The 25,698-nt window shown below is 38.9% G+C and overlaps 1 protein-coding gene across 3 annotated transcripts in view; it reads right to left on the reverse strand.

Moving 5' to 3' along the window:
• The window catches only part of LOC122155904 (SAM domain-containing protein SAMSN-1-like), a 193,033-nt gene that overhangs the window by 14,954 nt on the left and 152,381 nt on the right, over nucleotides 1–25,698 (reverse strand). For 2 of the 3 annotated variants that reach the window (XM_042810248.1, XM_042810246.1), the window contains 2 exons: nucleotides 959–1,030; nucleotides 238–393 (listed from right to left, as the gene is read on the reverse strand). In XM_042810248.1, coding sequence (XP_042666182.1) covers nucleotides 238–393; nucleotides 959–1,030 — 228 coding nt within the window. Of the gene's footprint in view, nucleotides 1–237; nucleotides 394–958; nucleotides 1,031–17,167; nucleotides 17,437–25,698 lie in introns of those variants that run through there. The other variant, XM_042810249.1, reaches the window with a different exon arrangement.

The following is a 25,698-nucleotide window of genomic DNA, read 5'->3' on the forward strand; positions in this document are numbered from 1 at the left end:
ATCCTTTGTCTAACTTGATTCTTACCATGTGATGCTGTAATGGTATCTGTGCATGTGTTTGTACGTGAGCATGCATGGGGAAGGAAAGCTATATACTAAAAGCTATTTTAATTCAATACTTGTGACAATGTTTTCATGGAGTCTCATGATTGATACCTGCCTGAAGCATAAAAAAGTAAAATCCACATAACATTTTCATTTTGTGTGTATTATTAAGGATTCTTAAGCTGTAATTACCATCTCCTCAGAGAGTGCCTTGATGTACTTTTTACCCATCTTTTTCTTCATGGTAAGGGAAATGGCTCTCATCTTCTTCCCCAAGCTTCTTCCGTTATACGCTGCTTTGGTTTGTGCTGCATCTCCAATATCACTTACAGTCTCCAACTCAGACACCTGATTTGAAGTACAAATGTATGCAACATACCATGAAAATAAAATTTGGCACAGAAAAACATGAATGACAGAAAAAATTTAAGGACACCAATGCAATTAAGATGACAAAAGTCAATCACAGCCATTTTATTGGGGAATACTAAAACAAGCTTGCAGCATACCACTGTACTGTGAATGTCAGAAAGAAAATACATTTTATGCTAGGAAATGTTGTTTCCTTTTGCTTATTGTCTTTCATCCAAACAATTGTGGGGATTTATGCAGGTTGATTAAAACAAAAACGACACATTTGTGGGCTGCATCCAGGTTAATTTGGGAATACACCAGACTGAAAAGCACTTTTGCCTTTTTGAAAAGTTGCTTCTGATATTCACACTGAATCAGCAATGTTAAAAAGTGATTCTCATGCTCATTTTGGCAAGAACTCAATCATCCAGACAGATCTAGGTACACCAGCAAAGTTTTCCCAGTGTAAAATTCACGCAGTGGTTACCCAAAGTTTTTGTACAGTCTTCATGGGGGGGGAAAGAGAACTGAAGAAAGAAAAATTTTGTTTGATACAGACCTCAGCTGAATCATCTGTCTTTGATACTGAGTGATATCTGAAACGGTCAAAGCTTCCAAAACTACTGGTGCGCTGTAAAGAAAAGAAGACAAACCTTGACTCACTGTTGGTAATTTGCTCTGTTATGAAGACTTAAATATTACCTCCAAGTCACTGCTAAAAATTCCTCCTAAGTCAGTCAACCATGAGCTGCTACATCCAGCAGAAACAAACTAGGAGGTGACTGCAGGGGAAAGAATTATGTCTTTACTGCTGGAAGCAGAAAAATGAATGAGAGGAACAATACTACTTCAAATACAAATTAGATAATGGGTGCGATTTGTGTTCTTTTTATCCATTCCATATTAATTATATGCAGATATTTATGAGAAGCCTCTGGGTTAGATAGCTGTCTGTGAGCTCAGAAAAAATCCCTACTTGCGTAAGTACAAGAGGAGCCATACAGCTGGTTATGGTGGTGGAAACCATTGTTAAAGTTTATGGTTGTGGCTGGGAAGCATGTCCAGGCTTCTTTACCAACAGGAATTGGCAAGGACTGCTAAGTAGCAGGAATGTGTTTTGGCCAAAAGACATGCTGTGGGAGAGCAGCAGAATAATCGGGCCACACACTTTTGTTGCTGATATGTCAGAAGTCCATTTAAGTGTGCCCCTAATAATAGCCAGAATTTACCAACTACACAGTGTTTTAATGGCTTGTTTTTACATCTTCACTAATAGTCAAAGCTAAATCTAGAATGAATCCATTTTTTAAAACTCTTCACTCTTGCATACTAAATGAACAGCTTTTAATAGAGCATCAGATTTCTCGAAGAGGCTTTACTATCCTATAATATGCAATATTGTTTCTGTTTATTTCTGAACACTCAAAATGCCTTCTAGGGGTAAAAACTACACAGTAATACACAAACAGACTGTATCTTGAAAGATTTAGTTAAGTGGTTTCAGACTGTGGTTTCAGACTTTCCTGTAAGGAAGGGACCTTTTTGAGCTGACATGCAAGTTACAATTTCAGCTTCTGGCAGCTCTGTGAGTGCCAGCTCTGCCCACAGACACCAAGCTGCTGTTTGCTGCTCTGCCTCCTGACACTCTCTTTTCTGGCAGCAGTTAGTCCTCTGAGGGACTCATCGGTAACGCTGTCATACTCCCAATGCCGTGCAGGGTGATGAGCTGGCATTCAGGCTTCACAACTGTGGTCTTAAGGAAGGAGTTCATCCAAATGATACCGGCAACGCAGAGCACACGCGTACCTCCCCTGGGTATTTCCAGCCAGGAAGGACTCCATCTTATTCTGTCCCTGCTCATAAATCACAGGGTTACTGGCCATATTAGCTTCTTTATCGCTTACACACAGTCACTTTTAAACTAAAAATAGTTACCAGAGGGGAAAAACAATAAGATGAAGAAAAGCTATGGGAAGCCAAGTGAGAATATTTTGTCTCTGTTAGAGAGGAAAAAATTTGCCTCCCCTGAAGCACAGCTGAAAGTAAAAAATCCTCACTGTTGCCATTTGAACATAGCAAGGGCAGAGAACCGAGCACAATAGGAGAGGATCCACATTTTGGGTCCACGTTTCAACCACTGGAGTTTAAGAGAAAAAGAAATAATACCTTACATCTCTTTTTTTCATGGTAGGGGTTTTTTTTGTTTGTTTGTTTGTTTGTTTTGTTTTTTTCACTAACATTTCTGGGGCCAATTTGACCTGGAAAATATTTCAAGCCAAAGGTTATTTGTAGATGCTGACCCAGATTTGTGAATATTTTTGGACAAATGGCATTTATTATTCACTGGAGTGGAGAAAAAAAAAGAAAAAAGAAAAAGGAAAACCACACAGCTCTCCTCTTAATTGATTGCAATTTCCCAAGGAATCTCTGCTAGCTAAACACCGTGGTTTGTTTGTTTGTTTTTACCCCATGAAATTGAAAAGGGCAATTTAGACTGTACACCTTAATTTCATCTAAAATTTCCATGTAGAACTTTACTATTCACTAGATTAACAATATCCTGTGACAAGGGGGTTAGCTCAATAGTATGATATGAAAACACAGCCCCAGGGATTATGGTTCTATTAGACAGGATTAACACCTTTCACTGGCTTGTCAACCCAGCCAAATGTGCCCTGAAGCACGAAGCAAGAGGCTGGGATTCACAGCAATATTGGGGAAGTATAAAATCGTCTCTCTCACACAGTGATCTCTAAACATACACTGACCTTTCTGTTGCATTCAATCACTTGAAGATGTCTAGTAGGAATAACTGTATATTAAAGTGCAGATGTGCTGCAAATACTTTAAAAGGAACAAGAGGGAAAACATTGTTTATTGTTGATCTTACCTATAAACAGCCTGAGCACAGGGAAATCAGTTATTCTTTTTTTGACCCTTGAAACAACCTTATATCCTACACGGGCAGAAGCCTGGGGCTATTTTGTAGAATACTTCAGTGTTGCTTCATCCCTATTAAATATTAATAAGGGTTACGGGATGATTTCCACTCTTCTAGATAATGGTCTCATTGCACTGGAGAGTACGAAATAGGGCTGCTTCAGCACTTCTCCATACTAACTTTTTCCATTAAGTAATCAATAGCTACCACCTTTTAAAAATGTATTCAACCCCATTATACTGATAACAAAAGGCTGATTTAGAAGCTATGGGCTGCTGGGGAGCAGGACAGTGACTTTCAGTAGTTTCAGTCACTGCATTAATGTCAGGGAACACCAACCCTGTGAAGATACCACCAGGCCTTATTTCCAATTGCAGGGAAGCTTTTAACGTAAATGCAAAGCTACGAGGAGAAAATATGCATTGACTTTTGATACCACTGTTCTTCATCCTATAAGATCAATATTGACTTAACTGGCTGGATTCATGGAAGATCTACCAATGGATACATTAAGCAAATACAAATTTGCCTAGTAAAATCTAATGGAGACACAGCCAGGGACCTGTTGAAGGAACATATTTATTTTTCCACACAATGACCAATCAACTAATTTCTAGAAGCCAAAGCTCTAATCCTTATCCTTGTCTCTCTGGTATATTTTGTTAGCATAATGAAAAATGTCAAAGGTGTTTCAATATTTCAAATCAGTCTTCTGTCCTTTCCAATATATTTACTTCTCTGATATCCAGGAACTTTAGATAATAATTTTAAAAGAGGTAAACAGCATCTAATAAGAGGTAAATGGCATCTAATTGCTGTTGATTTTAATTTGGACAGTCTGCAGTTTGTGATCTGTTTTCTCTGCAAATAGTTAATAATTTTCCCCAGAAAACAGTACAGTATACAAATAGAAAAGCAGCAGCAAGAAGAGGTTGTGAGAACCATCTCTTCAAATTATAAAACATTCAAGGCCAGGCAGGATGGGGCTCCGAGCAACCTGATCTAGCTGTAGGTGTCCCTATTCATTGCAGTGGAATTGAACTAGGTGACCTTTAAGGGTCCCTTCCAACTCAAACAATTCTGTGATTCTATGATTCTGTGAATGCATCCTTCCACTGTAGAGCAAATCATCACAGAAGTCAGGTAGTTCTTGTCAAAGGACAACTTTCAAACCAAAACTGACAGAAGACATCATGCTAAGTAATCATTAGGGGTAATATTCATCTCATATTTTCCTTTGGACAATTTACACTGCTCAGAAATCTGGTTCCCTGCTGTGAGAAATTCTGGCTCGTTACTTTTTTGCTTCAAGTCCCACTGAAAATAGAATTTAAGTTCAGCATGATGCGATGGTTTTGTATTGACCCTCTTACATGAATAAGTCTCTTCAGATTCCTGCAAACGTTTTCATTTTTAGTTTCCATTCATCCCTAGACTACTCAGAACATGTAAGCTGTAAAGGGGCAAAAGCAGTTGCTGAGAGTAACGGAGACTTCAGCCTGTTGCAAGTTTCCTCACCTGCCTCAAACACCTGTGTTCTTCCCTCTCTGCTCAGAAGGAGACACAGCAGCTCCCAGGAGGACAATCACTTGCTTCTTGGATCAATGAAGATAAGTGGAGCTCAGGATATGATTCAATTCACCTGTTCCCTCATGCTACTAGTCCCTTCAGAACCAGGGGACTATGCTGGGAATGAAATTAAGAGTCATCAACATAGGGGTGAATATAATCACTATACTACCTCATCTTACTTCTGTCACAGATAATCAATGAAAATTATCTCCTACATTCCCTGAAGGCAAGGATGTAAATTTCTGCTTTCAGGATGTTCTAAAGAAAAAGAAAAAAAAAACCCAACACAACAAAACACAAACCACCATCACGAGCCCTTCTCACTTCTTTATAGAGAATGGGAATTTGCATACAAGATTTAGTAACTCAGAAGTGTAATAAAGAAGTAAAAAAAAGAGACATTATGACCCCTCTACCTCAGACATTTTTCCTATTTACACATTAGTTACACATATAGAACATCTGACCACTAACCAGGCTATTAATATAACTTTATAGTCAACACGAAACATGGCCTAAACCTTGTACTTGGCCAGTCAAAAGCAATAAAAAAGATACAGCTTGTTCCTGCTAACTCAAATAGGGCAATCTACTGAAATGGCATTTTTAACTGGCTTAAAAACGACTCCATAAAAGACTCTGGTTGTTAATGTGATCTGGTATTCTGCTCCTGCAGAGGTGGGGAGCAAAGAGAGCAGAGCGGTTTTAGAGCAAGGCTGCTACCTTGGAACTTCAGAGCAAAAATCCTAATTTTAATGGCAGAAAACGACTGGAAAATAAAAGCTGTATAAAACAACAAATCAATCGTACTTAATGCTCTCCCAGCATTTCACATTGGAAGTAAACACCAAGCAGCTGTTTTATCAAGACCTCTGATGGGTGCTTGTCCTCTCCAGCCTGCACTGACAGCGCACCACAGCTGGTGATCCATTTGTCAGGGCTTCTACCCAAACACCAGCTCTCCAGTGATATCAGAGGCCGGGTCCTGAGGATGTGGGTATGGGACACAGAGCTGGGGCTGAGCTGCTGTTCATGAGGGTGAACAAGAGTGCAGCAGTTCACAGGGTCGGCTCTGTCCTTGTAAGTTTTCCTTGGGAAGGGGCAAGATGCACGGAGAGGCTGAGCAAAAAAGGAGCGATTTTCACCAGTTCTGCTGAAACTAGTTCGTGAGGGACAAAATGAGGAAGCGATTTAAAAAATGTCGATCGCAGCACTAAGAATGGTCTGTTTGCAGCCAAGTTTTGCAAAATGTGCAAGGGGAAGTGAAGAGGCCTGCGTCTTCCTTTAAATGCACACAGGCCCTGCATGTTAACCAGCAGCACTGCTGCAGAGAGCTCTCAGATCCCATTGAGAAAAGGCACTTCAAGTGCTCTGCTGGCAAGCTGTCCAACCCTGGGAGCGTGCACATGGGTATCTGCAATAATTATGTAATTAAGACTTTATTATTTATATGACATTTAATTAAAAGTGACTTTCAGTGGCACACAAAACCATGAAAAGAAAATGACTTTAAAAGAAGGTTAAGGATGTGTGACAAACTCAGAGAAGCTATGAAAGTGACAGTTAAGGACTTGGCATGATGTGCACCTCTCCTGCACTATTATCCCTTTCCACCTTTCACTTGCATGTGGGCAGAGACACCGAAGCCTGGAATCCACCTTCCATAAGCCCTGACTGCAGCAAAGGGGAGCAGCACTGTCTGAGCAAAGAAGGGTTAAACTCTGGGTAAGCATGGCAGGCTTTGGTCTGTACTCCCTTAAATAATGTAATAATATAATCCCTTAAATAACTTTTTTTTTTTCCTATCCTGAACCTTCCTCCTCCCAAATCAGAGAAATTCACACGCAAATTTTTGTATTTTACAAACAAATTACCTTATTGCAATTTCAGTCCCATCTCTACTTCCGTATACAGCATGATTTTATTAATGCTGTGCGTTATCCAGGCCCTGACCTTGCAGTGTTCCATTTGATTTCTCATGTGAGAGGAATTACTCACATGTATGTTTGCAAGACGGGCTTCAGGAGAATATGAAAATATAACTGCCAAAGAAGGAGCTGAAGAATACCCAGGGGGCCAGCTCTGAGGGAGCCCTGTGCCTGTCCTGCACACGACGTGGGGTGGGTGCTGGCTAGTGTCCCTCCCAGAGGTAGGAGTCTGCTATGTGCAATGATCACAAAAGCTCCTGCAGCTGGAGTATTCCTTCACATGACCTTCCAAAGGGGAACAAGATGAAAAAATGACCTCTAAGTCACGGTTAAATCTGACCATCCCGAAAGCTCATTTGTTTTTCTGAAGAGTAAGCAAACTTTTGAAAGCCCTTGTACAAGTTTTACTGCAGTCCTGCAGCCTTACCCTTGACAACAGGTAATGACCAACAATAAGCTAATTCTAAGAAACTTGGGGGGCAGGGAGGGAGGAAAGGGAGTTAGTTTTTATTACTTTTAAATGAGTGTTTGATACATCATGTTGGTTCCTCTGATTAATGTTCACAGCAAAGTCAGCCATTGGAGTTGTAATGTTTCTGCAAGCTTCCCTACAGCAACGCTTAGCCATTAATTCAGTGGCATATGTCAGCTCAGCAGAGCAAGGTCACTCTTCTCTTTCAAGGGGAACCTTTTTAGAAATAATAAAACTGACAGAAAGTTCTTTTTTGCATGCTTTATGTCACCTGAGGTTGAGTGCTGCAGTTAATATCACAGAGCTTATAAACATTCCCATCTTCAGCAGACTCCAGCCCCACTGGGCTCTTGGAACCTAAACTTTTTCTTTTTTTTTTGAGTAATACAGCGACAGCTTTATGTGAGGCAGATATACAGTATATAATCCTAAATGAGTAAAAAATGAGTAAAAAATGAACAAATCTTTTCTTAGGTTCTTTAGAGGAGAAATTTTGGAAGTCACTAAGAGACTGCTGATACTGCAGTATGGATTTAGGATGCTAGTGCTTAGAGGAAAAGATTAAGGACTTTGGCAGTTAGGCTCCATCTCTTTTTTTTCCACCTTTGGCTAAAAGGGGGGAAATTTTAAAATGTTTCTGGTCTAGCTTCTTTCCATTTCATTGTCAACTGATGCTGCCAGTTGGAAATTTGTATAGACATGTAACATAAAGGAGAACACAAAGTTAATTGATGTGTTTACAGAATCATTTTGAGCTTGCAAGTAAATAAAGATATTTTAGTCATCTGTTACGACCACTAATTGCAACTTGAACTTATTTATCAGTATACATGTATTATGAGACATGAGAAACAAACTAACTGCTGAAGAATAAGATCCCAACAGTAGGTCAACTTCAATACCCCCTCATTATCTCCCTTCAGACATCCTGACTACACTTGATTAATGAACCCACAGTGAGATTAGCTGAAATTACCTTAATGGAGATACAGTGCAGTGGAGAAGCAAAACATAGTGTAGTATCTATCATCAGTCACTGTGAATTTTACTGTTTCATCGAAACTATATGTCCATTTATTTATATTAGTTTTATCTTGGAGAACAATTAAAATCAGAGAAAAGACTTTTCTCATTACAGTGGGTTACCTTTTCACTCTTTTAAAATGATAACCAGTGTCACCAATTTTTTTTTTTTCCCTTCATATAACCTCCCTTGTCAGAAGGCTGAACTCCAGTGTTGGCTTATTGCCATCAATTGGCCAAAGTTATTTTTATTGTCCACTTGAATAAAGTACGATTAGCATTTCATTACAGCCTCACAGGCTTCAAAAACTAGACAAGATTGCAGAAAATATGCTTGCAAATCTGTGGCATGCTTATTAGAATTCTGAGTGTAAATAAATAAATTCAATACTTTGTTGTTTTGAATCAGTAAGTAAGCTGAAAAACTGTTTCCAACTTAGATTTTCCGATTGATTTAGCATTGTCTTAGTGTACGAGATACGCAGATTCTGGGTATTCTTTGTAGCGTAAGTTCTGTCACTGCAGTCCTGGGGTGGGTAAAAATGTCTAGTCTCTCAAGGCAAGATAGCATCATGATTCTGTTCAGGTCATTTTCATGCCAGATAGGAATGAATGCAATCAACAGCTCATTGCGAGCACTGGTTATGGCAAATAGTACTCATCTAGTATCATCAATTCCCCTTTCTCTATTTGATTATCTCTGTTGGGTGTATCTGGCAGTTGGCTGATTGTGAGCACAGTTCAGTGGAAAACTGAAATTTTGTTGCATAAAAAACAAATCCACCAAACATTTGGAGTGAGTTTTTTGTTTTTGCTTTTTTTTTTTTTTTTTCATTCTGATGTGGGACAAAATTAAGGCTAATCTTCTGCACCCTCCAGGAAAACCATGCATAGTTGAGAGATACCAAGGCACAGATAGCAGCAAAGGCTTTGGGGTTATACGAAGTCCAAATTCAAAGCTATGCTTGAAATCCTCTACAAATCTAGCCTATCACTGTAAAGTGAATTGCATTAGCTACAAGGCTGCAAGCTTTCATGAATGGTAGGAACATCTACTTTTCTCCATGCCTTCATAAAATAACCAAAATCCTAAACAAATCGTTTTCAAATTTTTACCCATGTAGACACAATTAGCAAGAGACAGTAATCAAGTAAATATAAACTCCATTAGAGAGAAAAAGAAAATCATGGAAATTCAACCAACAGACAATGTCAGCAGAGCCTTGCCAGGTACTTGTAGATAGAGCTGAATGACCTTTCTGTCACCATCAGTCATTTCAAGCACTCACTACACAGTCTCTGAGCTGTTCATACATCACTGAACCATATCCCCTTTTCAGCTTTGTGAAGCAGTTGTTGGAGTTAACATATGATCTTTAAAAGGAGGCAGACACACAGAAGAATGAGAGAAATAGTGCAGCTGTGGAAAATGAAAGCAGTTCACGAGTGGTAATACTCAACATCCTTTTTGCACAGGTGAAGGCAGCAGAGTCAAACTTTATAAACTCATTCAGCTGTCCTGGTTACTTTGTCTTCTCATCTTCATGCATCTGTATTTGGCTGTGCTGCCAAAGCAAAGCTGATTTCTTTATCTTATTACCGCAGGCTGACAGTTACAAAGATCCATCTCAATCTTAAACACAACAGCAGAGGCAAAATATGAGACAGCACCATAGCTTTTCCATGTTTTTCTCGTCGAGCAATGCTCCTACAGAGCTTTTCTTATCCCTGAAGAAGCCATTAGAAACCTGACAGGAAAACTTAAGCTAATATAGTATCGGCCCCAGATCTCACTTGTGTGTCAACATACACGAAGGCACAGCCAATTTACCACACCTTCTGAATGTAATCAGCATGACCAAGTAGGGGAGCTCACCACTTCCTACAGTTCTCAGTAATTAACCTTTTAGCATCTCATGGAAATCAAGTGTGGGGTTACTTGGTTGTTCTTGTGAAGACAAGAGATTAAGACATAAAAGGGTAGGGAAAGGACTAAGACTCCATTCAAAAGATCTAAAGGTGCAAACATTAGATGGATCTCTAGATCTTCTTCTCAGAGAAGGGCTTTCTTGTTGGCCTCAAAGGTAGTGATGAAAGATCTTTCACTGCTGACATTCGGCAAACCACAAATAAGTCAGTAGATCTTAGGACTGGCAATTAAGCAGCCTGAAGTCTGCAAACAAGTGAAATCATCCAATTTTTTGTGCATCTATAGAATAAACCAAATAAAAAGGGACAGTATGGTTTACAATACATATTGTCAAAGAAGCAGCTTCACAGAAGTTCAAAATCTCCAGACATTTTCAGGACTGGAATTTCAGTCTCAAGTTTGAGGAAAAAAAAAAAAAAAAGAAAGAAGACTATGCACGTCCACTGTGCCAGAATAATAAGATATAAACAGCTAGAATTGCATGAGCAAGCAAATACAGGAAAGATTTCACTTGGGAAAAAGGTAAGAGATCTATCATCCTCCTCTGGAACACCAAAACACATGCACACAAATTCCTTCCTCCACTGAAGTACAAGCAAAGGTTACCATTATGATGGTTCTGAGGACATGTGACTTGCTAAATATTCAGAGCACATATAATCTGTAGCTTGGTACCAAGCAGAAAAATGACTAGAGCAAAACCACTGACATTGCTAATTTGTGGAAGTGAGCAAAACTATTTCTAACTACTGAAATAAAACCACTGTCACTCTTATAAGCTTTCAGAAGATAAAAGTTAAGGGATATGGTGATTTCAGAGGCCCAGAAGACTTTTATTTTCATTTCCTGGAGTGAGTGAGAACTCCTTTAGTAAGAACTATTGGTGATAGGTGGATGGTTGGACTGGATGATCTTGTAGGTCTTTTCCAACCTTGGTGTTTCTGTGATTCTGTATTGCCAGAGATTTTCACAGCAAGGGGTTGATTCTTCTGGCTTAAGTGTTTGTAACCACCCACAAATGGCTTACACCTGCAGCTTTACAATTACTTCAGTGTGGATTTATACAAAACACAGATTACTAGAAGTATTGAAACCTACAAAGAACTTTAGGGCACATCCTCTATCCTGCCCTTACACAGCTACTGCTTTTCACAAGCGATGATGGGTATCCTCACCAGTGTTTCATTTGGAGTACTTTGTGTTTCCTAGAAACACAGTACTGAAGCAATCAAATGCTCAATAAAGATAATTAAAGAATTAGAAGGGAACTAATACTGATTTATATCACCTTGGTGTTTATCCCACCACACTTATCAGAGAGTACAGTCACAGTTGTTGTGATAGAGTTGAGTTTCCAGGAATATGTGGAGAATGAAATTTTGGACAAGCTTCTTAAAATGCTATTGCTTGGTTGGAAAACAAAACAAAACAAAACAAAACTTGTAGTGTTTTTCACTATAAGCAAATTTCACATTATAGGTGCCATAGTAAGGCAACTCTGCCACAAAAGAGGCCAGGATGAGAACAGGCCAAAGATGCCTTTTCTATTATTTTATATGAGAGCTACTCAATAATTGCATGAGTCCTAAAGGAACCTTTATGTTGATCTGAGCATCAAAATATGGTCTGTATATCCTGATCAGCTTCCCGACAAAGAGGAGGGAGATGGCTGTTGTTTCACCACAAAGACCCTGGACCATTACTTAATGTTTAGTGAGAAAATCAAATTCCAGGAGTTTCAAACTCTTGTTAGAAGAGATAGGTTAATGTATATGCTAGGACAGAAAAGGTCTGAAACAAAGCTTTCCATGGCTGAGCAAAGACAAAAGATTTTTCTTTTTTCAAAATAAAGTGTGGATATAAAGAAGGAAAAAAAGAAAACTGTTATGAGAGGAGCTGCAATATGGTTGGAGAACTTTCCACTCACACAAGAAAAATACCCCAAGGTTAACTCTAACCTTGTTCTTGTTTTTCTGAAGTCTGAGGGAGACAGGAAACACCTTCTGACGTGTGACTTGCAATCCCTTTTTCCCCGTCTGCTCATACATGGTTATAACAGTATCATTTTTTCTTTCTCTGAACACTTTCTGAGAAAGGCCCACAGGTATTTCCACTACAAACCAGATTCTTAAAACTACTCCCCAGATGTTGTCATCTGCTTCTGCTTATTTAACAATGTAAAAATGGATTTTGACAAACTCTCCTTCTTCAAGAGGCAATGGAGTAAAGACCTTTAATGACAGAACTACGTGTCATCTTTGCCTATGAGCATAAATTTGCACAGCGGGCAGTATGGTGCAAACAGCTTATCGCCTCGCATCACTGTTAGAATGTAATGCAGATGGAAACGAACATCACTTCAGTCATGGCTGTGAAAATTAGCATCTGTGACATCAGCAGTAGTTCATTTAGTATACACTCCAAATTTCAGGGAGAAAGAAAAGAATTTTAAACTTGCTATATTTTCAGAACTCTGCCCATCCTTACCTTTGAAATAAAATTAAAAACCTCAGCTTTTACCACTCAAAGATAAAACCTAGTTAATATTCATTAGCAAAGAGCAATCTATTCACTGCAGATCTTGTCCTACAAAAGATATAATTATATGCTGAATTATTTTTGGCTTTTAGATTTGCTGTACCTATCTCCTATTGTCTCTTCAAGTATTTCCCAGTACAGAAATCCCAGCACAAGCCATCGTCTCAGAAAGCTGCACCACAAAACTTGCTTATAGCATCTGCCTGCAGTACAGACTCCAAACACATGTGATAAACATGACTTAGATTACAAAGCCCATAGAAATCAATAGGATCACAGCTAATTTATTCATTTACGTGTTTTGGGGATCAGGCTTTCTGTGACGAATATATACAAAAGTGAAATCCGGGGCTCATTAAGTCTATGGCCAAAATGTGCATGGATTTTTGTGGAGGCAAGGTTTTGTGTGAAGCTTATAAAAAGGAAAATTAATGATATGAAATACTACTAGGGAATAAGGTTGCACAGTAAATGTGTGCAGTTTACACATTTAAATTGTAATGTGTGTAAACACAATGGAAGTAAAAATTGCCTTCCACTGGATTTGCCACTAATTTCTTATGAGGCTGAGAGTAATAGTTTATCACATCAGTAAGAGATTATTGATTTAATTAGAAGCTTGGACATATTTTTGCCTGAACAAAATGCACACGCATTGACCCTGAATTGTCTTACACCAGAAGTAAGCTGAGTTCCAAGCATCAAGCACATTTGGAAGTGGAATAAGGAAACAAAAACGTCTCAAACCTTTAGCATAAACATAGATAATCTGTCATGTAAAATAATGACACAAGACTTTCTTCAGTCAAGCCAGAAAAAAAAAAAAAAAAAGCAAAAAATCTTATTTGCTTCAGCTTGAAGTAAAGCCAAGAATCATCAGGCAGTTCTCAAGTTTTCAGTGTGTAGGAATTTGAAAGAGAGAGACAAAAGAAAACCTGCTGCCCCGAACATTACACTGTGTGAAGTGCACGGTGCAGTGCAGGGATGTTTTGCAGATTATTTGCACCTTTCACTCTTATTTACACCTGGTCAAAAGTGTTAAACAGCGCAAAGTGGAATGTACCCTTGCTGCAAAATGTTTTTCTTTTTTTTCTTTTAGCACTGTTTTGTTTGTACAGTGCTGCCTGAAGTACATCAAAGAGACCATGTTTAATCTCTTCTAAACCTGCTTCGTGCTATTCCCCAGATGCACAGAGATCTGTAGTGCCATAAGTGCAGTGAAGATACAATCCAGGTGATGTTAGGGGTCCTTGACATCTTCTGAGTGAGCCACTCTCCTCTCCCCCAGCTTTGTGAGCACTCTGGGGCAGGCTGTACCAAGCCCTGGCTGAAACACATCTGGCAGCAATATGTTGCTGCAGACCTCTCCTACCAATGCTGCAATCAGTGCAGAAGGAATGCTTCGCCCACAGCACTCCACCTAGCACTGTGGGCACCGACTGCAAGGCTAGGTGCTCCACCTCGTGCGCATGACCTCAGCTGCCCACTGGTAACTGTGCAGCCCAGAGAGCAGCACAGTATAAACCGAGTCACATCTCAGCTGATGGAAAAGGACAAGTGAAGCACCAAGAGAGAGCTGTGGTGGATGGGCTGATGGGAAGCACTCGGCTTGCACCATGATATAAAGTCATTTCAGGACTTGGGCAGACAGAGGTGTGTTAGGGAGAGGACAGGCTTGAAATAGAGAGGTTAGCCCTTTGATAAGGTTGAATTTCTTCTATTTTAGACTGAGTGTTTTTAAGCCTCGGTACTTCTACTTTATAATTCAGCTACCTGGGCCTCAGCTTCTGTAAAATATATGTGTGCAGGCCCACAGCAGTACATGGAGCCACAAGGACAAACATCAGCAAAGGATCACTCTTTTGGTGCCTCTTTTGAAAGCATTTATCTCCCCATTTTCTCTGGAATGACAAGTGGTGTAGATTTTTTTTGCTCACAAATGAATATTATTTAGTTTCTGCTACATACAAATCATATAGTAGCTGTATGTAAAAACATGCATACATAAAAGCTGCAAGATGTGCAGAGAAATTATGAACACAATTGTGGTGCTACAGAAATCCTTGCTGCGTAAGGAAAAACTGCAACACCAGTTCTTCATGGCAGTGGACAGGTATTGAAATTTTAATAATAAACACCAAGAGTTTCAAGATGTTTGTTTTTGCCTATGTAGCACCTTACACATCTGCAGAAGTCTCTGAAGCAACACAATAATAAAGCAAATGCATTGCACACAGAGAACGGGCAGTTAAATACGGAGAATCTGTATTGCTCCACTGGCCACCTTTCCACCACTAGCAGTGGCTTTGTACCATGGGACAGCGAATTGACTGGGGTAAGGTTTCAGCATCAGCTTTACATGGTATTTCATCTTTATCAAAAGGCATAATGTATGCCAGATACTTTTCATGGGCATTAAGTAATTTCACATTAGAAAACAATAAAAACAGGAGGATTAAAAATAAAATCTAGGTGTAACACTTGAATAATGCACAGAACTTGCAACAAACGTGATACAGACCAGTGGTCACTATCAGCAAAACTCAGCTGCCTAAAAAGATATTTTGGTTGTTCTGTTCGCAGGTCTCTGGCAGCAATACAGATTTTCACTGGATAATCTAGACTGATGACTTTCTCCTTTAGTATATCCAGGACAGCCACCTGAAGAAGAGGTGAGACAGCCCAAGACCTCCACACTGATGATGACATCCCTCCCTGTGCGTACAGGAAGACGTCAAATACTGCCTACGCAGAACAGTGGTAGCCAGGAAACCATCCAGGGGCCCCAGTTGTGAAATTTTGTAATTTCTGTTTGGAGGTGAAGACTTGCACCCCATGTTACTCAATTCTGTATTGAGCAAGTTAGGTATTTGCATTGCTTACACAGTGCATATTTCCAAACATGCAACAAAAAACTAAAATTTCTCTTCTATGGGAGGGGGAAACTGTTTCCTCCCATGACATTTCTGTCAATAGCACATTCAGCAAAAGACTGCAATTGTGGAAAGTTTACAGAATTCTGTGCAAAAACGGGACTACAGTAGGTGAAGTGTTTCAAAGTACATTACTAAGGCAGAAAGAAATCCTGATCTGCTTCACCAAAACCTTGCATTTTTTGCATAAAAATTTACCAGAAGTCAGTGCAGCAAGATCATGCAAGTCTGACAATCAGTCAAGTGTTTAGACTCTTTTTATCCCTGCTTTATACACACAGTGAATCAATATATCTATATATACACCACATTCAGAGACTTTATATTCACATAGATTCACAGATTTGAGAAGCCATAACACTAGCATTTGAGTAGCACGGAGTGAATTCATGAATGAATAACCAGCTGTGTGAAAGGAAAAAAAAATAAATCATAGAATCATTAAGGTTGGAAAAGACCTCTGACATCATCTAGTCCAGCCATCAATTCATCACCACCATGCCTACTATACCATGTCCCTCAGATCATACCCTTTGTTAAGGAAGATGTTAAAGAAAAAAGAAGAAAAAAGAAAAAAGAAAAGGAAGAAAAAAGTAACCAAAACTTAATTTTGCAAGTATTCAGTGGGCAGGAAAACAACGCTCATCTACAGGCTCTATTGTGATCTTTTCACCTGACCTACAGCGTAGCTAGATATTAACTATACTTCTTCCCTGCCTTTAAGATATGAACAAAAGAAAATACATACCACAAACAAGGCTAATGCTTAAAAAGCATGTAAATCTATGGAGAAAGTAATTAAAGTATGTTTCAAGTCCATGAAAAAAAACCACTAAAAACATTAATTGTTAACAAATCATAGTCTAAAACTGCAAGTGGGACACATAAAAGCCAATGTCATGTAAAACCAAATGACATTCCTTCTGAAGAACTGCCTGCAATAGTCTCTTAGGATACAGGTGTCACACTGCAAAGTGTGCTCCCAAACAAAGACAAGAAGGATCAGTAAACTATTTCTCACAGTATTTCTTAGGGTAGCGTCAGTTTGTCATAAATTCAGGGGGTAGAGGAAATTTTTGTGAGTGTCTCTGATAAAAGACTGATGAAGAACATGCAACAACAAACTCCAGTATAGCAAGGCTCTTCAACAACACTATATCAGCTTTGTAATGATTTCTTGGATTGGACCATTACATTTATAAAGTGATCATATAAAACTAGACTGTTGAAGTCGTATTACTGAAAGAGTGCTGAGGAAATCCTGAAGCATTCAAGGTCTTATTTTTCAGCTTCACATTTTCTGTAGAAGCTGCAAAACCTTAGGAATTGCTCCACTGCATTACAACCAGTCCTGGGCCTTTCCAGTACATAAGCCCTCCTTTAAGGAATTCCTGTTATAATTTACCGGCAATAAAAATTAAACACTCTTACCTTAGGTTTTTGACTTTTCTCCTTATCAGACACATTAGATGGTTTTCTCTTCAACATTTTAAATTTAAGATTGTCTGACTGATGTGCAAAGTCTACAAGCTTGCAACTTAACAACGATAACAACGCGTACCGCACAAGGGTACACCGCTCACTGCAGTTCCTTGTTCAGTCAGGATGTGACCGCGCAGCTGCTTTGTAGAAAAGGCGAGCAAGTTGAAAAAGCAGTTTGGGAGGGAGTGAGGAAGGAGAGGAAGTGACTGCAGAGAGAGAGGTGCACTAAGGACGAGTTGAGAATGAGAACAGAGTGCAGTGAGAAACTCTTTAATATGTATTCTCCTTTATGTCACCATCAGACCTCAGGAAGACTTTGCACAACCTCAAGAAATCAGTCTCTTTTCCCCTCTCATTTATCCCACTCAACCTCATGGCACTAACAGCACCCTTCATTTCAACTTGTGCTGAGACTCGAATGTGAAGGAGTGCTGCACTCATAAGCATCCAAGGATTTTATTCCCCGGCAGGTGTGTGCTATGCTGTGACACATGGTCCAGCTGGTTCTTAATTCCTCCCACTCACTGCTCTACAGCCATTCAATAAATGTAGCGAGGTTAAAGACCACTAAGTGGGAGAGAAAATTTCTAAGGCTGTCTTCTTTTCCATGGTCAAATAGTTTTTCGCCTTTTTTTTTTTTTTTGCCAGAGAATTTGGACATCCTGAAATAGCTTTCTCAGTTCTCTGCTGTCACTGATTAGGTGAAAAGTAGAAGGGAGAAAGAACAACTCTAGCAGGAGGTTTACAGCAGAGAGGCTACAATTAAAGTAGATACTAAGTGAGCTCTGATTGTCTGCTTCATCTTGTTTGATATTATTTGCCAAATTCAAACAAACAAGTATTGAGTATCCTACAGAAAACTAGTTTGTTGTGAATCATGGAGTATAAAATCTGAAACTACGGAAAAAAAATCCATTGCTTTTTTATTGAAGATTCAGGCAAATCTCAAACTTAAAACATTTGAGCCACCCACAGAGTTTCAATGCTGCAGGTGAACAAAGAAAACTATTTCTAAGTAAGTTGCAGAGCTGAAAAAGTGAAGCAGTAGGTAAAAAAAATATATATTTTTCAAAAATTTCTGACATTTTTTCAGAAAAAAAAATAGTTTTCAAGACGATCTATTTGAAGCAATTTCCTCATACATTTTGCAGTTAAAACTTCTTTTAGCAAGCCTGTGAAAACGTCTTCCATCAGATAGCAATTCACGAATCCTTGTGGACCCAAACACTCAGTGCACACACCCTGGTAAAGCCCTGTCTGTTTTTTCTGTGTATATATTGAACCTTAGCCCAGCACCCAAAATGTTTTACTTCACATTTTCATTAGAACTACATTCCTTCTGTATAGAGCTGAATTTTATTATCAATATGATATCCCTCAGAGTTCATCAGCATTATTATTCATTAAATATTGATCATTAATAATAATTATTATAAACCCCAAGGGATATATAATTCATCATTATTGTTAATAATAATTAATTGTTAATAAAACCGATGAGGTTTATTAACTCTAAGGTATATTTTTCTTTCATATATCTGATAACAGCACTTGCAAAGTCTATTTAAGTTTCTAACCCTAAGGAGGTTTTACCACTGATATTTAATCAGCCTTAGTAATTCAGTAAAGCCATATGTTATTAAAAATGCTGTACGTATGTTTTACAGTAATTAAACCCTATTATTTATCTACATAGCTGTACATTGCAGTATATTGCTTTTCTTTTTTATCTGATCCAAACCTGAGGATTAAATAAGACTGTGCAGATCATTAGAATGTGATTTCCTGTCTCAGGCCACTATTAAAATCTTCATGATTAATAAAATGGGAACTCATCTGAAGAGTAATATATGAGCTTCCTTTCTGTAGAATATTTATTGTTAAACAGGAAGAAAGAGGCCATTTCAAGAGATATAGTGCCCACCCATATCTATTTCCTTTCCTCATCCACATATCAGAAAAATTATAGCAGCTTGAAAGCTGACCTGATTATGTTCTTGCCCTTGGAAGGTTGACCCACACTAGTTTTAAAAAGTAACTAAGTGAAAAAAAAACAAACATATAACAGGAAGTTAACCAATACATTTCAAAGAGGGCTCTTCTCTATTAAAAAATAATAAAAAGCTTGGTGCTTGTATTCTCTGTATTTCAAGATGTATTTTCGAAGAGGAATGAATACCTACGTAAAATAGCAATTAAAATTCTCATACCTAATTTTCTATTGGACATGATTGCACATAACTTATTCCATTTCCTTGCTGGTCTTTGGACCTCATCCAAACTGCAGCAAAATCAATAGAAGTTTTGAAGATTAATTTTATTGGGCTCAGATTTGAGTCCTCCATCCTGAAATACCCAGGTAATGCTGCTCTCCACTCTGCAAAGTCCAATGGGAAGAAAAGTGTTCCACTTAGTAATTAAGATGACCCCATGAGAATGACTCCTTTTATAAAAGGCAATATACGTTATAGCTTATTATTATTATCATTATTCAGTTTTAATGAGTGGTCCATGATAAATAGTCCTGGATACTCGAGTGCTTTATGTGTCTTCCACCCACACAGTATCAAATGCCACAATAGTGTCAAAGTCCTCGCTGGCTCCATCCAGTTACCTTACCTTGAAAGAAGAAACTACCTACAGTCTACACTGTAAGCTCATACTTTCAGTATTTGATTATTTTTATATTACCAAAAAGTAGAGCAAAATTAGAATAAAGAGTTTAGCACAGTAGCCAAAAAGCAAACAAGATGAAAATTTTGTATCAGTCACATCACAGAAATCTGGCCCAAGTTTAAATGGAGACTTAGATAGCTTACCTTGCTTTCCCTTATGCTAAGCAATTCCAAAGTGTGTTAGGCTATTTATTTCAATTAACACAGGGCTTCTATAATGTACCCTTCGCTTTTATGTCCATGCCTATACTCTGTCTGGCCTAGGTTGCCTAGATATAGCAGAAAATCCCAGAATAGCAAATGGAACTGAGAGAATAATTTGCAGTGAATAATTTACTTAACAATTTTAGTCTTTTATTTCCTCAAGGAATGTTCAGGAGCAGAACACAATTTCCTTAAGTGTATATACTAATGATGGGTCATAACACAGCTAGATACTTCCCTCTCCTGGTCTAATCTGTGCAAGAGCCAGTCACGGTTGCAGCCACTGTTACTTGTCAGCGCAGCTCCCTCCATGAACCACCACAGCAAAGATGCAACAGAAAGTAAAGAAACAATTGTGAAAAAGCAGAGTTGAGCCTTCCCACCCACAGTAATAACCCATGAAAAAAGCCAAATATTGCTGCCTGCGTTGATTGTATAAGTATTTAAATTAAACACTGAACCTTGAAGCTCTGACTTTTCCTTGAGCTTCTGGGGAATGGAGTTGGAGTTCCATCTTTGTATCTATCCAGCACTCAGAGCAGTCTCATCACTGTCAGCACCCAGTACTGAAAATTGGTCCGTAACGCCTAGAGGATTTTGTTCATGAAATGAGGTCTGTAATTTCCTAGTGAATAGGCTCCTCGGTGCTTTTTGTCATGAGGAAAAAATGAAGTAATATAAACTCAAAATCTTTGAGAGACGAGACAGGATAAAAATATTTTAGGCTTATGCTCTCAATGTGGCAGAGGGTTGACACTATATCAAGAACACCTCACTTCCTGTACTAAATATGATAATTCTTATGAAACCTGTATAAAGTGGCTATTCAACAAACTACAGGGCTGTTCAGAAAGTGACGCCTCCTATTTTATTATGTCAGCCCACGATATCAGAGGCAGATGTTGGCAGTATGGCAGTAGAGGCTGAACCTTCCCACCAATTTTCCATTACATGTTGCTGCTGTGAGACAGATGGCAGCAGAGGGGTAGTCTGACAGAACAGCATCTGACATGGAAGTGCATTTGAAGCAAAGGTGTGTCATTGAATTCCTCCATGAAAAAAAAAAAAAAAAAAAAAAAAAAGGTAGCCACTGACATTCATTTATGCTTGCTGAATGTTTCTGGAGACCAACCAGGGCATGTGAGCACAGTGATGCAGAGGTACCTTTCAGCAGTGGTGACTGCGACAGAGGAGCACTTCCACTGGTACGGCTCTTCACAAGTGTGGCATGCAGGCTTTTGTTCATTGATGGAAAAAATGCATAGCTAGTGCTGGTGAGAATGCCAGAAAATAGTGTTTTGTACCCGAGAATTTGATTTATCAAATAGTGTCATTGTGCTTGTAATTTCCATGGAAATAAATAAGAGGCATTGCTTTTGGAGTGACCCACATAATAACTGAAATTTGCTACAAACACTTTGTCTTCTCCAAATAATTAATGTTAGAAACAGGGCTTTTTTTCTTAATGCCTACTGAAATAGCATCAGGGAACAACAGATTGGACTCCAAACCTGTTTAAGAAACAGGGCACAGAGAAGCAGGAATATGCTCATCATTTTGAGTCTCGGGAATTGTGAATTCAACTTTCCTGAGACTCTCAGGCTTCCTTTTCTACCTGAAAAAATATTTTCACAATTCTTTCTTTTCTTATTCTAATCCTTTGCCTTTAAGGTCAATGGAGTCACAAAGAAATATGGCAGGGACAGGCTGTAGAACATCACTACCAAAGCTCCACTGAATCGAAAGACATGTCTAGTACGAAAAGCTGTGCCTAGTGGGTAAGAAAAAAAAAGATGTTTCAAGGCCAGGCCCTCCAACTATGTCCTTGGCATGCTCCCAGTATCACCTGGCCTAAAGGGAAAATGAAGCACCAAGAACTTATCTCAAACTTTGATCCCAGCACATTGTCTTGTATGAGCAGTAGATGAACAGATCAGTCATACCTGCACCATGTCAGCTTAGCACTAACACCAATAAAAATCTATACTATTTTGACAGACGGATTCTCAAGGAGATTGGGTTTCACCTATTGAACAAATCCCTTTCTTACTGTCTTTAAGAGTAGAGCCAAAGTTGTATCTATCTCTTCCAGGTAGTCCTGGTGGGAAAGCTCAGAGTCAGCAAGGTTGGTATCTTGTAAAACAGCCACAGGCTTACCCAGCATCTGTGTAGTAATTTCCAGCAGAAATATGTGCGTCACTGGTGGTTTTCTTGTACAATTTATTGTAAGCAGAGCACAGTTTACAGCCTGTGAATTATAGAAAGTAAGTGGCGAGACGCTGCTGCTGTGGGTTCAGGCATACTGGTGAATTGCATGCTGTTTCTCAGAGTGAATGTTAAGTTGTAGCTCAAAGCTACATTGCAGTGTTTGTGCCTGGGACATCTCAGTGGATTCTGTTAGTGAACACTGAGATTACTAATCAGACACAAGGACATTTTACTCCACATAATTTGCAGGCTTATACAACTGTTGTTTTATAATTATTCAGCTGATGTTTAGCCTCCCAGAAATCCATTTACAGATAAAGAATGACAGTTGCCTTGTGCATCTTTTCAGAAAGCTCAAATATGAGATTTGAGATAAAGGGAACAGATACAACAATAAATTTAGGCTCTCTGTTCTAATCTCTTACACAGAACATGACATGCTTCATTCAGCATTTAGAGGACCGGCTTAAGGCATCAGCACTGTCAGTGCAGCAGGGGATTTTCTCAAGGTATGTACATGATGTCTGCCTATCTCTGATTAGAATCAAGATCAACAAAAGTAAATTCCGATTAACTGTACTGTGCAGCCTGCTGTCAGGAAACTGTAGTTTGAGCCATCTTTTACTAGTAAACATCTCCTGCTGAATTTCTTCACTCATGTCAGAATGTCAAGATGCTGTGCCACCACAGCATTAGGATGGTTCTTTAGATGCTAACATGAAAAGGAATAAAGGGTGGCATTTACTTGCAGGGCTTCACTTTCATTTTGTTAACCAAAGAAAAGGTTATTTCTCCTTTATTCCTTGAACATGTTTTAAAGTGGGAGAAAATAAAATTTGAAAGTGAAAGAGAGGGACAAATTTGGTTTACATATAAATCTTACGAGCAGGAGGTGGACCAACTTTTTACACAATCTGACAGTGATAGGACAAGGAGGAATGGCTTTAAACTAGAAGAGGAGAAATTTAGGTTATTTGTTAGGAAGAAATTCTTTACTCAGAGGGTGCTGAGACACTGGCACAGGCTACCCATAGAAGTTGTGGTGCCCCATACCTGCAGGCACTCAAGGCCAGGTTGGATTGAGTCCTGGGCAGCCTGAGCTGATGGGGGCAGTCCTGTCCATGACTCTCACTTCAATGCCTGAATCTCACTTCCGAGATTTCTATCTTCTGCTCTGGCAGGCATAAATGTTTCACCCAATCTGTCAGCCACCTCTCCACTGAACGCTGACACACGCTGGGCAATCTGTAGCCAGCTGAGTTTCACCATGCAGAAGCTGAGGCTCTTTTCCTGCTGGAGTTCTGCCAGGTGATGTCTCCCTTTGCCACTCATGGTTTTGCCCTGCTTGTGTTGCTCAGGTCTTCATGGGATACTTCAGGCTGAATGATCACAATTGAGCAATTTGCCCCAGGCCAGCTAAGCCTCACTGGCAGGGAAGAAAAATGGTCTTAGCCCATCAGTGGGATGAAACACATTCTCATACATTTGTTTCATTAAGATCTGAGATAATGTGTATTATCTGAGGCTGTCTGTTGGCTAAAAGCACTCAAAGGGACACTCATAGTACTCAGTAGCTGTCAGGTAATGACCTACGTGTCAGTAACTTGTCTTTGGGGAGAGAAGGGAATGTGCAAGGGAGGATATCTCCAAAACTCTGTGTTGTGGAGAGAGAGATGGAATGTTCTGCCCCTTCACAAACTCCCACTTTTCTTCAGGATTTCCTTTATCAACCTTGATTTTTTTCAGAGTATTATTCACTCCTTCCCTTCTCACTTTCCTACAAAGAGTATGAGCTTTTAAACTCAATCCTTGCAAATCAGGAGTCTTCTAATTACTTCTTATTCTCACTTATGTGATTCCTGTTATTTCTTCTACGCAAATTGTTCTGTGTGTTTTCTATCTCCTTGTCCTTGATGCTGCCAATGAAAGCAGAAGTTGATGTAAAAGAGATGAAACTTATCCCTCCAACAGATCCACAATTTGCTACAAGCTTTCCTGAGCTACACAGCAGGAATTCCTGGAGAGGAAATCTTTTAAACAAGTTTGGGTTCAAGCACCCCGATGAATCTAAATTATAAAAAAAAAAATAGCACTCTAAGGTAACATTAATCCATTAGATTGAAAAAACAAAAATCAAACCCAAGAATGCAGGACTTAGGGAAAGCAGAATTAAATGCTATCTGTGATACTTCAGTTTCACTCCTTTGCACATGTTCTATGATAAAGTTTTAATAATGTTATTATTTACCATATTTTCTCTGCTGTTTGATTCAGTGCAAAGGACTAATCTGAATGGAGGTGTCAGAATCTGAACTCCTGCCTGTGCCACAAGTTGGAATGTGCATTCTTGCTGGTGCAACAACTATCTGATGTGTAAAATAACCTGCTGTCTCCATTTGCCAAACAAAGCCTGAGGCAGATAAGTTATTTGTCTAATATCACATAGGAGGTCATAGAAGTGCAGGGAATTGAATTGGCATTGTCTACATCCTTAATAACTGGATCTTGATTCACTGAGTTAAGATAGCTGAGTGCTGCTACGGAGTACCGGAATATTCATTTCATCACTATTTTTCAGTGAAAAGCTAAGAAAGTTTGTTCCTACTTGTTTACCTCACCATTTATCATTGACTGACTGCTGTACTCAGTTTTTGGCCCTGTGGTTGGACATGCAGAAAATTTCAGTGAACATAACTGCAAACAAAGTTTTAGGCGTTTGACTTCACGGTTTTTGGACTGAAAAATCTGAATAACATCTTGGTTATTTTAAAATGTCATCCATATCAATTGATTTCATCATTTTCCACTTGTATAAATCTATCTGTAGGATGTGAGCGATCGTCTGTGTGTATCTGTGATCTGTCATGTGAACCACTGCAGTGGCTAACACAACAGTCAATAACCGAGGCCACATGTACTCCTGTATTGTTACACTGATTAATTTTTACAGCAGTAATTAGGAAGCACAGTTCACTTGAGAGAAAAGTTTTAAAAGTTTTAAAACTGTGTTTTAAAACACCTACAGAACCCAGAATTAAATATTGAAAGCCCATAAAGATACACAATATAGTCTGCCTATATCTGAACTCCTGATTTTCCCACTTCTCACACACTATTTGTTGTCATTTCTTACAGTATGCTCTTAAGTCTAAGTAGAAGTGAAAAAGAATTTTCATGTCACTTACCTAATTAATTTGGTTCTTTTGTGAAAAATAGTCAGCCAGATTTCTTCAAATGGATTAGAATGTAAGCACTTCCAACAAGAATTATGCTATGTTAAAGTTTCCAATTCATTTTCCCTGTATATTAGTGAAGGAGAACTTTGTCAAGCAATTAAACATCTACAGAAAGTCAGCTCAGAGATTTCATTACTATAGGTGAATTCCTTTCAAA

This window comes from Centrocercus urophasianus, unplaced genomic scaffold, assembly GCF_019232065.1.
Source record: "Centrocercus urophasianus isolate 14NV4802_14NV808 unplaced genomic scaffold, USGS_Curo_1.0 seq_12, whole genome shotgun sequence".
NCBI lineage: Eukaryota > Metazoa > Chordata > Aves > Galliformes > Phasianidae > Centrocercus > Centrocercus urophasianus.